This window comes from Pseudorasbora parva, chromosome 8 (genome assembly GCF_024679245.1).
Source record: "Pseudorasbora parva isolate DD20220531a chromosome 8, ASM2467924v1, whole genome shotgun sequence".
NCBI classification, from domain to species: Eukaryota; Metazoa; Chordata; class Actinopteri; order Cypriniformes; family Gobionidae; genus Pseudorasbora; species Pseudorasbora parva.
The window spans coordinates 12,994,015-13,010,520 of record NC_090179.1 but is presented as its reverse complement, the minus strand read 5'-3'; the positions used below and the strand labels follow the sequence as shown (position 1 = coordinate 13,010,520).

Genomic DNA, 16,506 nt, shown 5'->3' with positions numbered 1-16,506 from the left:
TGTTAGTCATAATATGAAAAATGAAAAAGCTGTTACAATGAGAAACATGTCAGCACAGGAAAGCAAACTGGGTTTGTCGGGCAGCTTCATGTGGTCTTTAACTGCTGCTGTCTTCTGCTTCTGATGTGTTTGAACTGTAAGCAGGACTTCTCACAGACATCGTATCAGACCGCTCATCTCCACTCACTGCAAACACAAAAACAAAAAAACAGAGACAGCAGAACTTTGTTTTTGTATTAGAACATTATATTTAATAATTATTAGTATATTGGCTTTTTTCAATTCTCCATTATTCAAAGAAAATTAGCAAACAAACTTTTTAGGGAAAAACATTAATAAATATTTTGTTAGGCTTAAATGTGTGTGTTTTATACAGTGGAGCAGGCTGTAGCATTGCCAGATGTCTGAAGAAACATTATGTCATGACCTGCTTGAAGACCCAAGGTTGAGTTTATTAAAGGGTAATCCAAAGACGTAACCCAAACAGGCAGATGGTTCGTCTGGCTATCACCAGACCGTTCAATTTAAGATTGAACATTGGTCTGGGGAGTCTGCTCTGTATTTTCTACTGCACAAGAGGAGTGATCATCGAGCATTATTCAAATAACTCAGTACACAATTGGATAGTCCTTCAACCAATCAGACCACAAGAGGCGTGATCAACAGGCAATGACCCATCTCTTCTCTATCCTTCATCGTGTTGAACTCGCCAATAGCACACCAGGTGAAGTCAGTCTGTGATCGGTTCCCGCAAAAGTGTAAGAGAAGCAGAAATGAACGTAAAGGTTTCCAGACTGAGCTGCCGAGTGAAATCAAATTGCCGGCAGATCAGGCTGGCTTTACAGAGAAAGCAGGCATCAGGCAGTGAAAAAAAACCCTTACACATTAAACTAGGCGAATTATGAGAATTGCTGTGACATTTACAAGACTTCACAAAGCGTGATGAGTCAACTGGGTTTATATAGGCTGGGCTTAAAAAGATAGATGAGGCTGTAAGTGTCACGGAGTGACTTAAAATGGCGGAACTTAAAATGGCGGAAATTGTCCGCCCGGACCATTGTCCATGGAACACACGGCTAGTTCCGGTAAGTCCGGGCAACTAAAAGGGAGTGTTATTGGGAACAGGTGTGCGCATGGACGTGGCGATCGATGGTTGGACAAATTAGAGCAAAGGAGGCATATAAAGAAGGCAACGGGAGAACAGGGAAGGTGGTGGAGTTGATTCTGGCAAACGGGGGCGGAGAGTGGAGTTGATTCCGGCAAACGGGGGTGGGGGGGTGAAGTTGATTCCGGCCAACGCTGCAGGGTGAGTGAAGTTGATTTGGGCGATCGCGGTGGGTGAGACGGAGCGATCGGTAAAGCGGAGGGACGTCTTGAGGCGGATGATACAGACTGGGCGAAGTGAGAACAAAGTACTGGGCTGAAGAAAACATGAGCTAAGTGTTTGAAGCATTCGTTGTTGAAACAACTGTGTTGATATGTATTGTTACTGCCATGGAGAGATTGTTTACATTGAGAAGTCATTGGGAACGTATTGAAAAGAGGAAGGAGCGTGCTGAAAGATCGTGGTCTTGACGTTTTCATATGGTCATCCTCTGCACTGACCCTTTCTACTATCCAGGACTTATTTCCCGGCCCAACGTGGTGATCCTGACCCTAATTCACCGTGAGTGTGTGTGGAGTACAGTGGGTGAGTCTTTCTTTTGATGTGTGTCCACCTGAAGAATTATAGTGTGGTGCTGTGCGAACGTTGTCAGCGATCCCTCCTTAGGTCGAAGAGAAAGCCCTGCATCAGAGGAAGCACTAAAGCCGACATCTGTCTGACTACGGAGCTGTGAGTTGTATCTACCCAAGTGTACCGCCTGTATACTCACCTGTATGCCCAAAGCTAAGAGCCTGTGTACTGTCCTGTATACTCACCTGCACGTCCAAAGCTAAGAGCCCAGTGTACTGTCCTGTATACTCACCTGCACGTCCAAAGCTAAGAGCCTAGTGTACTGTCCTGTATACTCACCTGCACGTCCAAAGCTAAGAGCCCAGTGTATGGTCCTGTATACTCACCTGTACGCCCAAAGCTAAGAGCCCAGTGTACCGCCTGTATACTCACCTGTATGCCCAAAGCTAAGAGCCCAGTGTACCGCCCGGATACTCACCTGTACGTCCAAAGCTAAGAGCCCAGTGTACTGTCCTGTATACTCACCTGCACGTCCAAAGCTAAGAGCCCAGTGTACGGTCCTGTATACTCACCTGTACGTCTCAAGCTAAGAGCCCAGTGTACTGTCCTGTATACTCACCTGCACGTCCAAAGCTAAGAGCCTAGTGTATGGTCCTGTATACTCACCTGTACGCCCAAAGCTAAGAGCCCAGTGTACCGCCTGTATACTCACCTGTACGCCCAAAGCTAAGAGCCCAGTGTACCGCCTGTATACTCACCTGTATGCCCAAAGCTAAGAGCCCAGTGTACCGCCCGGATACTCACCTGTACGTCCAAAGCTAAGAGCCCAGTGTACTGTCCTGTATACTCACCTGCACGTCCAAAGCTAAGAGCCCAGTGTATGGTCCTGTATACTCACCTGTACGCCTAAAGCTAAGAGCCCAGTGCACCGCCTGTATACTCACCTGTATGCCTAAAGCTGAGAGCCCAGTGTACCGCCTGCATAGTCACCTGCAAAACTCGGCTTGTACGAAGAAGAGAGAGAAGAGACCGGGAAGATCTGTTGAGAATCAGGAGCGACTCAGATCCCAAGGCCCCAGTCCTGGAGGACTGGTGTTCCCCTTTTTAGTATCCCTCCCTCCCCTTTTTCCTAAATCTCTTTCAATTAATAAATATTGGTTTTAACTTACCCGTCCTCGTCCGTCTGGTCATTGGGGTGTTTCTGGGACCTCCTCGGGGTGGAAACTAGGGGAGGAGCGGGACTCGCGCTAAGTGGCGGTCCGCTCCGGCCTGTGACGGATTTTGGCGTAGTCGGCAGGGTTCCACCTCGAGTTGAGCGACCGAAATTCCCCAATGGCCGACGACGAGGTACCTGAGGCCCCACTCCGAGTCATGCCCGTGTTCATGGGCGGCCCCCCTGTACGATACGGTGACTAGGCAGGTGATTCCCGTTCTAGGGACTAGAACGGTTTGGCGGGGGAGGATGTCACGGAGTGACTTAAAATGGCGGAACTTAAAATGGCGGAAATTGTCCGCCCGGACCATTGTCCATGGAACACACGGCTAGTTCCGGTAACTCCGGGCAACTAAAAGGGAGTGTTATTGGGAACAGGTGTGCGCATGGACGTGGCGATCGATGGTTGGACAAATTAGAGCAAAGGAGGCATATAAAGAAGGCAACGGGAGAACAGGGAAGGTGGTGGAGTTGATTCCGGCAAACGGGGGCGGAGAGTGGAGTTGATTCCGGCAAACGGGGGCGGGGGGGTGAAGTTGATTCCGGCCAACGCTGCAGGGTGAGTGAAGTTGATTTGGGCGATCGCGGTGGGTGAGACGGAGCGATCGGTAAAGCGGAGGGACGTCTTGAGGCGGATGATACAGACTGGGCGAAGTGAGAACAAAGTACTGGGCTGAAGAAAACATGAGCTAAGTGTTTGAAGCATTCGTTGTTGAAACAACTGTGTTGATATGTATTGTTACTGCCATGGAGAGATTGTTTACATTGAGAAGTCATTGGGAACGTATTGAAAAGAGGAAGGAGCGTGCTGAAAGATCGTGGTCTTGACGTTTTCATATGGTCATCCTCTGCACTGACCCTTTCTACTATCCAGGACTTATTTCCCGGCCCAACGTGGTGATCCTGACCCTAATTCACCGTGAGTGTGTGTGGAGTACAGTGGGTGAGTCTTTCTTTTGATGTGTGTCCACCTGAAGAATTATAGTGTGGTGCTGTGCGAACGTTGTCAGCGATCCCTCCTTAGGTCGAAGAGAAAGCCCTGCATCAGAGGAAGCACTAAAGCCGACATCTGTCTGACTACGGAGCTGTGAGTTGTATCTACCCAAGTGTACCGCCTGTATACTCACCTGTATGCCCAAAGCTAAGAGCCCGTGTACTGTCCTGTATACTCACCTGCACGTCCAAAGCTAAGAGCCCAGTGTACTGTCCTGTATACTCACCTGCACGTCCAAAGCTAAGAGCCTAGTGTACTGTCCTGTATACTCACCTGCACGTCCAAAGCTAAGAGCCCAGTGTATGGTCCTGTATACTCACCTGTACGCCCAAAGCTAAGAGCCCAGTGTACCGCCTGTATACTCACCTGTATGCCCAAAGCTAAGAGCCCAGTGTACCGCCCGGATACTCACCTGTACGTCCAAAGCTAAGAGCCCAGTGTACTGTCCTGTATACTCACCTGCACGTCCAAAGCTAAGAGCCCAGTGTACGGTCCTGTATACTCACCTGTATGTCTCAAGCTAAGAGCCCAGTGTACTGTCCTGTATACTCACCTGCACGTCCAAAGCTAAGAGCCTAGTGTATGGTCCTGTATACTCACCTGTACGCCCAAAGCTAAGAGCCCAGTGTACCGCCTGTATACTCACCTGTACGCCCAAAGCTAAGAGCCCAGTGTACCGCCTGTATACTCACCTGTATGCCCAAAGCTAAGAGCCCAGTGTACCGCCCGGATACTCACCTGTATGTCCAAAGCTAAGAGCCCAGTGTACTGTCCTGTATACTCACCTGCACGTCCAAAGCTAAGAGCCCAGTGTACGGTCCTGTATACTCACCTGTACGTCTCAAGCTAAGAGCCCAGTGTACTGTCCTGTATACTCACCTGCACGTCCAAAGCTAAGAGCCTAGTGTATGGTCCTGTATACTCACCTGTACGCCCAAAGCTAAGAGCCCAGTGTACCGCCTGTATACTCACCTGTATGCCCAAAGCTAAGAGCCCAGTGTACCGCCCGTATACTCACCTGTACGTCCAAAGCTAAGAGCCCAGTGTACTGTCCTGTATACTCACCTGCACGTCCAAAGCTAAGAGCCCAGTGTATGGTCCTGTATACTCACCTGTACGCCTAAAGCTAAGAGCCCAGTGTACCGCCTGTATACTCACCTGTATGCCTAAAGCTGAGAGCCCAGTGTACCGCCTGCATAGTCACCTGCAAAACTCGGCTTGTACGAAGAAGAGAGAGAAGAGACCGGGAAGATCTGTTGAGAATCAGGAGCGACTCAGATCCCAAGGCCCCAGTCCTGGAGGACTGGTGTTCCCCTTTTTAGTATCCCTCCCTCCCCTTTTTCCTAAATCTCTTTCAATTAATAAATATTGGTTTTAACTTACCCGTCCTCATCCGTCTGGTCATTGGGGTGTTTCTGGGACCTCCTCGGGGTGGAAACTAGGGGAGGAGCGGGACTCGCGCTAAGTGGCGGTCCGCTCCGGCCTGTGACATAAGCAATTAGTCAAGATAAGTCCAGCCAATGTCTTATGGGAAATGTAGTCCATGACGAATGACCATGTTCTGGGGAGGAGTTCCCTCTGATGGATATGCAGAGAACTCCAACTGCTGATGGAGACGCGTTATCAGCATATGGCAAGCCGTTTTGACTTGTATTCATTCACACGATATGTATTCTTGATATTAACAAAGTTAATTCTTGACATCAGGAATTAAATTTCCACTAGTAATCATGGCAATTTTTGATATCAGAAATTAAATTTCAACTAGTAAAAAATATTATTCTTGATATCAACAATTAATACCCTGGGAATGTCAATAGGCAAGCATGTATTTGTGATATCAACAATTACATTTTCACTAGTAACAACGTTAATTCTTGATATCAACAATTTATTCTCCACTAGTTAAAATGCTAATTTTTGATAAAATAAGGTTTAGCCTATATATATTTCTTTTCAACCTAAAGTAGGCTATTCCGCAGTCAACAATTTTTGGGCATATACAGTCCCTGACAAAAGTCTTGTCGCTTATCTGTTTTCTAGAAATACCTGACTGACCTCTCATTGGTGTTAGAAATAGCTCATATGAAAAGCTAAAACCCTCCCAAATAATGTTTAATGCACTGAAATAAATAATTTTCACAGAAAAAATATTTATCATTTAATCAAGACAGAAAGGTCAAATTTTGGCAAGACAAAAGTTTTGTCGCCTATACAGAAATTGAACAAATTTACTGCAAATACAACAATATGTCAGCAAATTAAGTTGTGGTGCTGTGAGATCCAAATTTAATATCTTGTATGACTTCCATGAGCTTGAAGGACTGCATCCATGCGGTTTGGCAAGGATTCATACAATTTATTGATGAAGTCATCAGGAATAGCTAAGAAAGCAGTCTTACATGCCTCCCAGAGTTCATCAATATTCTTTGGTTTTGTCTTCCATGCGTCCTCTTTCATCCTACCCCACATATGCTCAATGATGTTCATGTCTGGTGACTGGGCTGGCCAATCCTGGAGCATCTTGATCTTCTTCGCCTTGAGGAACTTTGATGTGGAGATGGAAGTATGCGATGGAGCACCGTCCTGCTGCAGAATTTGGCCTCTTTTATGGTTGGGAATATAAGAGGTAGCTAAGATTTCTTGGTATTTTAGACTATTGATGTTGCCTTCCACCCTGCAGATCTCTCGCACACCCCCATACTGGATGTAACCCCAGACCATGATTTTTCCGCCACCAAACTTCACTGTTTTCTGGGTGAATCTCGGATCCATTCTGGCTCCAGTAGGTCTCCTGCAATATTTGCGGTGACTGTGGTGTAATTCAACAGAAGATTCATCTGAAAAATCCACCTTCTGCCACTTTTCCTGCATCCATCCTTTTAGCAGGCTGTGGGCCTTGGCAAATGCCACACGGTTTTTTAATTGTCTTTTGTTTAGTGCTGGCTTCTGGGCACTGATTCGACCATGGAGGCCATTTCGAGACAGAATCCGACAAACTGTTCTGGTTGACACAGGGACTTTAGGTGACCAGGTCTTGTGGAGCTCTGCTGCAGTGGAAAATGGGCTGGCCTTGGATTTTCGAGCCAACAAACGGTCCTCTCGAGCAGTTGTCTTGCGGGGTCTGCCTGACCTGGGCTTGTCAAAAACGTCTCCAGTTTCTTCAAATCTTTTTTTTATCCTCTGTACTTGATGCTGAGACACATTGAAGGTGTCTGCCACATCAGCAGTGGATCTGGTCTTCAGCCTCATGATAATCAAAACTTTAGTCTCAGGGTGAATCTTAGGCATGTTTGCAGAGGTCTAGTTGCAGTTGATGTGAAGGTCTAGTGTACTGGGGTTCTTTTTATACACACTTGAGACCTAATTGATCCATTATTAGTCACAGGGGAAGCTCATATGACAAGGTGACAACACTTATGTCTTTGCAAAAATTGACTCAATGGGCTTTACCAAGCTGTGAATATTAGAATACTTTTTGAAAGTTTAGTTTTTCACTGAAAGCCATTTCTTGTAAAAAAATCTTGATTAGAAATATATTTCAGCGGCACTTTAGGTCTATTTGTACACAAGCGACAAGACTTTTGTCAGGGACTGTATAATATAATATAATATAATTTTTATTTTTGTTTCGTATATATATATAATATAAAATAAATAAAAAGAGAGAAATACATTTCAAAACTCATTAGAGGGACGGCTGGCCTAATAATTAGCCTATAGCTCAATGTCTGCAAACATACAGTGCATAATGAACACAAAAAATTTTATTATTGTATTATTTGTCACGCTCTCTCGCTACCATGGCGACCACCGCTTTCGCTACAGGATCCGCCCACATGCGCGCGGTCGTTTGATTTGAGCAGTTCAAGAGGCAAGAAACCTAAGCAAAATAATGGCAGAGAAAGAGCATTCAAAATTCACAGTGCAGGGTTTTGCAGTCAGCGAAGGCAAACAATGCAAAAAAGGAAGACAGTACGAGAAAAGGCAATGCACAGAAAGTCTTTGGATAAACAAAGAAAACAAACGGGAGTAAATATCTGCGTGGCTTTTCAACGATGGTGAGAACTGAGGGACCTGAAAAACGACTCATTGCTGGCTTTATTTCTGCTGGACAGGTAATCTTTCATTTTGATTATACATTTTTTTGGTTTATGTTGTCATGAAGCATGTATCAAGAGCACATGAAGCTGCCTAATATAGCTAACATAACATTACTTAGCATAAAGTTACAATATTATACACTTAGCCATTAGTAGAGATGATAAATACTCAATATGTTTAGCTCAAGTTGATCGCTGTCGTGTTGAATTTCTCAAAATTTAACTTTAGATAACAAAATGCATGTGTAAAAGCCAGCACACCGCATCCAGGAACTTTTTTTTAGAGCTAAGTTAGCTTTAGCTACTGCTAATCAACAATGCTTTCATCATGGACACGCTTACATGCAAAACACAGTATATGTTATGAATCTTACACAAAATTCATCTTCATCACAGTATAACTGATGTTATTGGAAAAACATGATGCTACCCGTTTTCTTTGCCTTATAAATATTACTAGCTCGTTACCAAATCAAACAAAAATATATTTTAAACTTTACCAGTATCGGTATTCTAGCTTGATTGTGAGTACTAAAAGACATCTTATTTGTTTATATTCATTCTGATAAAGTTAGATGTTTTATTACATGTGATTCTGACATGATGTGCACACTGCTCATCTGAGGTAAATAATGCGTCTTCCAGCTGATTGGTCGGTGAGGCGCGTTCATGTATTTTGGGGGCGTGGCTTTGGAAAGAGCCCAGAAGGGTGAAGGTGGAGTGAATGGAAATAATGAGCCGTCTTTAAAACAGTCGTGAGAGGTCTACAGACACTCATTTTTTTATACTTTCTTTTTCAGAGTACTTACATTTTAATTATGTATTGATATATAAAGAAAGTTTAAACAAATTTGGAAAAAAAGTTTTTAAACCAATTCTTACCCATCCTACCTTTAATGTAGTGATTAAATATGATCTTTCAATTGCAAAGTATAGCTATAAGTTGCATAATGGGGCTTTTATTTTGAAGTGTAGCACCGCAGGCGGGATTTGCTGAGGGAAATGAGTGTAGTTTTTACTAGTAAGAATACAATTGTAGAGCTCTGTAACTGGAATTATTACTAGTAAAAATTGCATTAAAGAGCTCTCTAATTGTAATCTGTACTGGTAAGAACTGATTTAGAGAGCTCTCTAATCATAATTGTTACTAGTAATAATTGAATTATTGAATTATAATTGAATTAAGATAAAATGGCTTGCCATATTAATTTGTTTTTTACTAGTAACAATTGAATTAGAGAGCTCTATAATTCTACTAGCAAAATGCAACTGCAGAGCTCTCTAATTGTAATTGTGACTAGTAAGAATTCAATAGTAGTGCTCTCTAATTAAAAATGAATGGAAGTCAATGGAGACATATGACTAGTAAAAAAATATTTGTAGAGCTCTCTAGCTGGAATTGTTACTAATAAGAAATGAATTAGAACGCTTTGTATTGGAATTGTTAGTAAGAATTGAATTATAGAGCTCTCTAACTGAATTCTTACTTGTAAAAATGCAATTACGACGAGTAACGCTGGGAAAAATTTAAGCTAAAACTGCTTGCCATAGTAACAATGGCCCTCATTTATCAATCTTGCGTAGAAACGGCCGTATATGTTGGCGTAAGATTATGCTTACACTCCTCTCACCGCCTGATTTATGAAGCTGTGCGCACCTCTGCAATCCAGGGTACGCAATACTTGCCCTTGATAAATGCCGCGGCTGAAAACGATCGTCATTAGAATAACACGCCCCTATATATTCAAGTCTCCGCCTCCCCCACGCCCTCATTTTACGCCATGGACAAACAGAAGATGGCAAAGAAGCGAAACTTCTCAGACGTGGAGATCGGGCACGCCTCAATCATCTTACTTGTCCACTAGTTAGGGCACTGATGAGGACATAAGTCAATGGGCTGACTCCCTGATCAGTGCCCTGACTAGTGGACTAGTGAGATGATTTAGACGCGCCCATCTAGACCATCAACAGGGAAGTGGAAAAAAACTAAGTTGTTTTATTTGGTAGTTTAAATAGTGGGATTAAAGGCACCCACAAAAGCAAAATGTGGACCTAAATTAAGAGTACTGTTAATAGTGTGGGGGTTGAGAAACACACTCCGGCAGTTTAAAGTTGTTCGGATGAGAAATTATCAATATCTGAAACCGGAATTTTAACTAGTAAGAAATCAATTCTTGATATCAACAATAATTGAATTTGAATGGTCGCCTATGGTGACATTTCACTAGTGAAAATACAATTACTGATATCAAAAATTAACATTGTTACTAGTGGAAATATAATTCCTGATATCAAGAATTAACATTTTAACTAGTGAAAATGTAATTGTTGATATCACAAATACATATCCTGAGAATGAATAAAAGTCAAAACGGCTTGCCATAATCTGCATGATGGTGTGTAACTGTACATGTCATTTTATGTCTATAACCACTTCTGCTTATACCAACAACGTGCAACGTGCAATAGCAAAATATGTGAGAGAGCATCGCTAGAAAACGACTGTATTGTAATGCAAGACATTTCAATGTTAATAGTGAATCAAAACTATTTTGCACATAAAACTGCGAAAAAAGAAAATCAATTGTGTACAGAGGAATGGATAACTACCACAAATCACAACCATAGCCTTCAGAGCCCAAGAGAATAATTGTAAACAAGCTCCCACATTAACCACATACCCAACTGAAAGTTCATTCATTTCAATATTAAAATATGTTTTAAATAATATATTTAAACCTTAAACAATAAAAAAGATACTCACTAAATGGTGACGGTAATTCCATTCTATTACAGCCTTTCCGGATATACAAGCCGTCCACAAAGCTGAAGGGTGAATCTGACCTGCTGTCTGTTCCTGATCCGAATGAACTGTACGCTGAACTTCCCACAGACCGTGTGTCTGACTTCTCAACTCCTCTCACTGAAAAAGTATAGTGTAGCATGTTAATAGTATGCTTGGGGATTCATGGGTACCATTCTCTGATCTGGTTCTCTCAAAAAAAACAAGATAAAAAAACTTATAAAGCATTTTCACAGTTAGTTAGCGGGGCACAGCCTAATACAGGGTTAATTGTAAAATGCATGGTTAAAATTTTTCCACGCATGACAGGATACTTTGAAACTTTGAAAGCTACTAGTTGCCATTTCAACATTATTTAGAGAAAAAATGTCGGCAAAACTAAAAAAATCTTTGGAAGATATCACTGAACATACACACTTACCTAAACGATTATAGGAACAGCATACTAATACTGTGTTTGACCCCCTTTCACCTTCAGAACTGCCTTAATTCTACGTGGCATTGATTCGACAAGGTGCTGAAAGCATTCTTTAGAAATGTTGGCCCATATTGATAGGATAGCATCTTGCAGTTGATTGAACTCACTCAAATCCTTACGCTTGCCCATTTTTCCTGCGTCTAAGGCCATCCTTAAAAATATTCTTGTTTGCCGTAACCCGACCGACCCTGTCAATTTAGGGCCGACTCCAATATTTATTTATTTTTCCTTTTAGTCCGACCGACTTGCCGGTTGTAAATTGGCTTTAAGACCGACCAATTTCTTTTTTTACTCTTCAAACAACTAATACAACAGTATAAAAATAATATGAATGATATTTTAGTAAGTATTATAAATGTATAAATTGCCTGGGCCATACAAACGAAGGCTACGTTCTTTCTTTTATAGAAAAACCCGTGACGTCATCTATGTTTACACTAAGGTTAACGGATGTCACACTATGGCCTGCACGTGCGTTCGTTTCGGCTCATACTCTCATTCACTGTAACGTTAGACTATTAAAGCCCTGTTGGAGATTTCGCCGCATTGTGTGACAGGAGTCAGGACCATGGACACGTTACACACACGTTACACACACCAGGCAAGTGCACTGCAGAGGGGAGGGCTTTGAGCCTCTGCCCTTTTTGAAAATTAATCAAAAGTGCCCCTCTCAACATTTATCGTTACTATATTGTGGCGAATAAAACAGAATTTGAATTATAATTAATATTACAACGTGTACAAAACAGTAACAAATGGCGGAAAAGCCGTTTATCTTGTCCCTGTCAGTCTGAAATGTCGTTGTCATAACGCTTTGCTATGGGCAGGGATGGGCAGTATTTCAAATACATGTATTTAAAATACGTATTTGAAATACAAAATACTATTTTGTATTTTGTATTTTAAAGCCTTTGGAAAAAATCGAGTGTAATTTGTATTTAAATACATTTAAGATGAGTATTTTTGTATTTTCAAAATACTCAAAATACTTTGAGCCAGGCAACCTCTTTATCAGGAGCTGTTTTCATGCATCTACTAGTTCAGACCAGTCACGCCCCTCCCCCCAACATTCATTCAGGTGAGCCGCAGCTGTACAGCCCTAGCCTGACAAGCCAGACCCACATCAAGATGTTTGGTCTGGAAACTCCCCATTGACAGGTCAATCTGAGGGGCGGGATAAACGGTTGTCTTTCAAACTCCCTCTGCACGCGATAGGATAGCGCTACAACCAACCAGAGCAACGTGAAGCGGAGCTCATTGATAGATTAAACACTCGCCGTATCCGGTCAGCAAAACTCTGAACACATCTTCCCTTTTTAAGAATGACTTCAGTGCCGTTCTTTGTTCTTTTCTCAGAGAAAAGCTTAACTCAAGTCTTCCAGAGTCACGGCCAAAGCTGATTCGAAAGACCGCCGTTCGCCAGTTTCTGTGTTTACTAGAAGCACGCAAATGCAACTCTGCCGTCATTATGTTTAGCCCCGCCCACCGACTCTATACACGATGTGATTGGCCCGACCAGAGTTTGGTTTTTACAGCTCAGAAGTGTATTGAGAGTTGCTAGACGGCACTCGTGGCAGATTAGATTTGCTGCTGCTAGGGTGCGTCTAGATTTCTAGGCTAGTACAACCCAGCCTTGGATCGGCAACTTTACAAAATTGTTGGAATAAGGTGAGGATGTCATGGTCAATTCTACTTGTTGATTAAAGTAGCTTGTCAAATGTGTTTGAAGTATTAACGTTACTGCATGTTAGGGATGAGTGATATCATATGACAATACATATCGTAGATTCGTAGCAAAAATATAAAATGTGAATCAATGGAACTTTTTCTAAATCATTTACATAGATAGGCCTATCGGGGTAAGCACATATATCTGTGCAGCTTTTAGTGGGCAGGAATAATTGGAATGTTGGAGTGGAAAAAGAAGTGAGGGCGAATAATTTGTGTTATAATAACTGCCGCTAAAGGAAATTCAAATTCAAATTGAAAACGAAAGTTTCTAAGCAGTTGCACACATCTAAATGCTTTTTGGCATTCAGAATAGGCCCAGATAGATTACAGCCTAATATGGATACCTTCACTGAATTGCCATTTTCACATGTATTTGGTGTATTTTCAAAATACAAAATACTGTATTTGTATTTAAATACATTTTTCCTCACAGTATTTTGTATTTGTATTTTATATACATTTCCATGTATTTATGCCCATCTCTGGCTATGGGTAGCGTGTGTTTTGCTCAACTGCGCGTGGTGGGAGCGGCGGCACTGGTTGTAACTTGAAAAATAATGCTTTATGTATGGTTCTGAAAAGATTGGGAAACACTGATTTAGTGAACGGCTCTGGCTCGAAGGCAGGAAAAACAATCCAAGCAATCACGATTTTTAAACCTTTTTCATCATTAACGTTAATCAAATCTATTATTCTAAATGTAGGCTGCCAAGAAGGAGGAAAGAGGGGCAGTGTCTCTTCAAAAAAACTGAGAGACAATACATAAAATTACAAAAATACAATAAAATAAAATAATGTCTGAAAAAAAAATGGTCTGCCATTGTCTGCGATGTTTGTTTACGGTAATATTTACCAGTAAAGAGTTGGTTATAGCTACTTAATTAAGTTTTTGCTTTTTAATATTCAAATGCACTAGTCTATATCACCAGATGTGTTGGTCTGGCAAGAAGTGCAAGCCACTTCAGAGACACAGATAGTTGCGTGTTCTGAGTTAACACAATCGAGCGTAAAAATAAGAAACATATCACGGGAAAATACTAAAACGGGAAGACAGCGGGAAAAGAGCTAAAATACGTGAGAAACCCGGAAAAAAAGGGAAGGTTGACAGCTTTGAGTCAATGACAGCTAGCTGGTGGTTGGACCTTTTTCTTAAAGAATGCACCTGAAATTTATGCAATAAACATGTTTTTGACAAATATTTCAATTTGTTTGTGGTCTATATAGCCTGCAATTAGCCTACACGCCTGAAGGCACGGCTTGAAGACCCAGTCAGTGATGTCACGATATGCCAATTTGTTTAAATTCCTACCTACGTAATCACCATCACCAAAAATAAACTTTTTTTTTGGTATTAAAATTTGAAAAAAAAAATATCGACCTACCTACCGACCCTTTTTTTTTTTTTTTTACTGTTACTGCAAACCAAAATATTTTTAAGGATGGCCTAATGCATCAATTTTGAGGACAAAATGTTCACTTCCTCTCTAATATATCCCACCTACTAACAGATGCCTTGATGAAGAGATAATCAGTGTTATTCACTTTACCTGTAACCTATTGGCATAATGTTATGCCTATATATATATATATATATATATATATATATATATATATATATATAATTATATATATATATATATATAATTGTCTATGGATTAAGTAAAACACACCCTATGAATAAGTGTTAGATCCTTTTATTCCCACATCCCAGATAACCAGATGGGAACAAAAATATTTTTCAGCTAAATAAGATGTAACAATTCCCCCCCCCCCCCCCCCCAATTAAAATTGTAAATTTTAATCTGTGACAGAAAATACATCTGTCCACTCGAGTGGACATCAAGCGCCGAAAAAATACTCACTAGTTTAAAAGTAAAAACAAACAGTAAAAAAATACTTTGTGATTCAATAATTAATGCATGAAAGGGTTAAGAAATGAAAGCACTTATTTCTTTTAGTGGCCGTCACTGTGAGCTGCTCTGAACTCGTCTGTTGGGAATGCCTCTCCAAATAGAGATTAATGACAAGAAGTTTCTCTTTCTTATTTCTGTTACTGTTACATTTTCATGATTTACTGAATATACTCAGTGTGTGCGTCTGCACTATAAAGTATGTGGACTCACTCATCTGTAATCTGATGTTTTCTCTCCTTTTTTGCATCATCTTCATTCGTTCTTTCGCTCTCTCTTCCTGTGCTCTTTTTCTCTCTTCCACCTCCTGTATAATTGTTCTTTCTATTTCAAAATGGCAGCCATGGTTTTCTGCCACTGTCTCCTCAATCTTCTCCAGCAGCTCCTTGATCTGCGTTTCGTCACTCCTGTTGAGATTGTTGAGAACATGATACCTGTTCCCACATTTGTCCACCAGCCACTGGAGATGTCCTTCACTCTCAATGTGCTGCTCTATAGGTGTGCCGAGCAGATAGTCCCCATAAGTGAACCGCACTATAGTGTGACTCCAGACTCTCTCGCCGAGAAGATCCAGATGCCCTTGCAATGCTTTTATCTCTTTTTCCTTAAATTTAGAGAACAGAGGTATGATCAGTAGTACAACGTGTGGTCCTGGAGGACATAGAGACACACTGAGCAACATCTCCTGTTTCAGCAACTCAGGACTCTCCTCTACAGTGTAATTCTTCCACCATCCTGGAGCTTCAATGGCAGTGATGGGTCCGTCTACAACTTCTCCATGTCTCCTCACACACTGAGCAGATCTCTTCTTGTCAAACTTCTCTCTGCCCAGGATGGTGTTTCCTGATGTACTCTTACCTGCTCCTTTATGCCCCATCAACACAATCCTCAGCTCTGAGAGATGTTGGGCGTCATCTGAAACAAAACACACTTCTTAAGGTATGTGACATCTAAAATATTCTCAAGTAATCGTTCTCTTTGTGAAAAAGGGGTTACTGAAATGTACTGAAGTATACCATATCTGTATGAATGTCAAACTACATTATTGAATACAAATTACATAGAAGTGTACACTTTATTGCCAAAAGTTTTGGAACGCCTGCCTTTACACATGCACATGAACTTCAATGAAAACCCATTCTTAATCCATAGGGTTTAATATGAGTTGGCCCACCCTTTGCAGCTATAACAGCTTCAACTCCTCTGGGAAGGCTTTCCACAAGGTTTAGGAGTGTGTTTACGGGAATTTTTGACCATTCCTCTAGAAGCACATTTGTGAGGTCAGGCACTGATGTTGGACGAGAAGGCCTGTCTCGAAGTCTCTGCTCTAATTCATCCCAAAGGTGCTCTATCAGATTGAGGTCAGGACTCTGTGCAGGCCAGTCAAGTTCCTCCACACCAAACTCACTCATCCATGACTTTATGGACTGATACTTTGTACACTGGTGTGCAGTCATGTTGGAACAGGAAGGGGCCATCCTTCTATATAAGTAGAGATCCTGTTAAAAGCTGTTGATTCTTTTGCCAAGATGTTGTGGGCATCGACAACACAAGATGCAGAGATGCAGACAATGGGTGAGTCTCATCTGTGCAATATTC

The 16,506-nt window shown here is 41.7% G+C and overlaps 1 protein-coding gene across 1 annotated transcript; it reads right to left on the bottom strand.

Annotated features, from left to right (window-relative positions):
- Positions 1-97: 97 nt before the first annotated feature.
- Positions 98-15,809, bottom strand: LOC137084476 (GTPase IMAP family member 4-like). Its single transcript, XM_067450750.1, has 3 exons — positions 15,121-15,809; positions 10,750-10,908; positions 98-186 (listed from the first exon to the last, which is right to left on the bottom strand). The coding sequence occupies exons 1-3, from the start codon at positions 15,782-15,784 to the stop codon at positions 98-100; spliced, it is 912 nt and encodes a 303-aa protein (XP_067306851.1). The 5' UTR covers positions 15,785-15,809.
- Between the last annotated feature and the right edge of the window lie 697 nt (positions 15,810-16,506).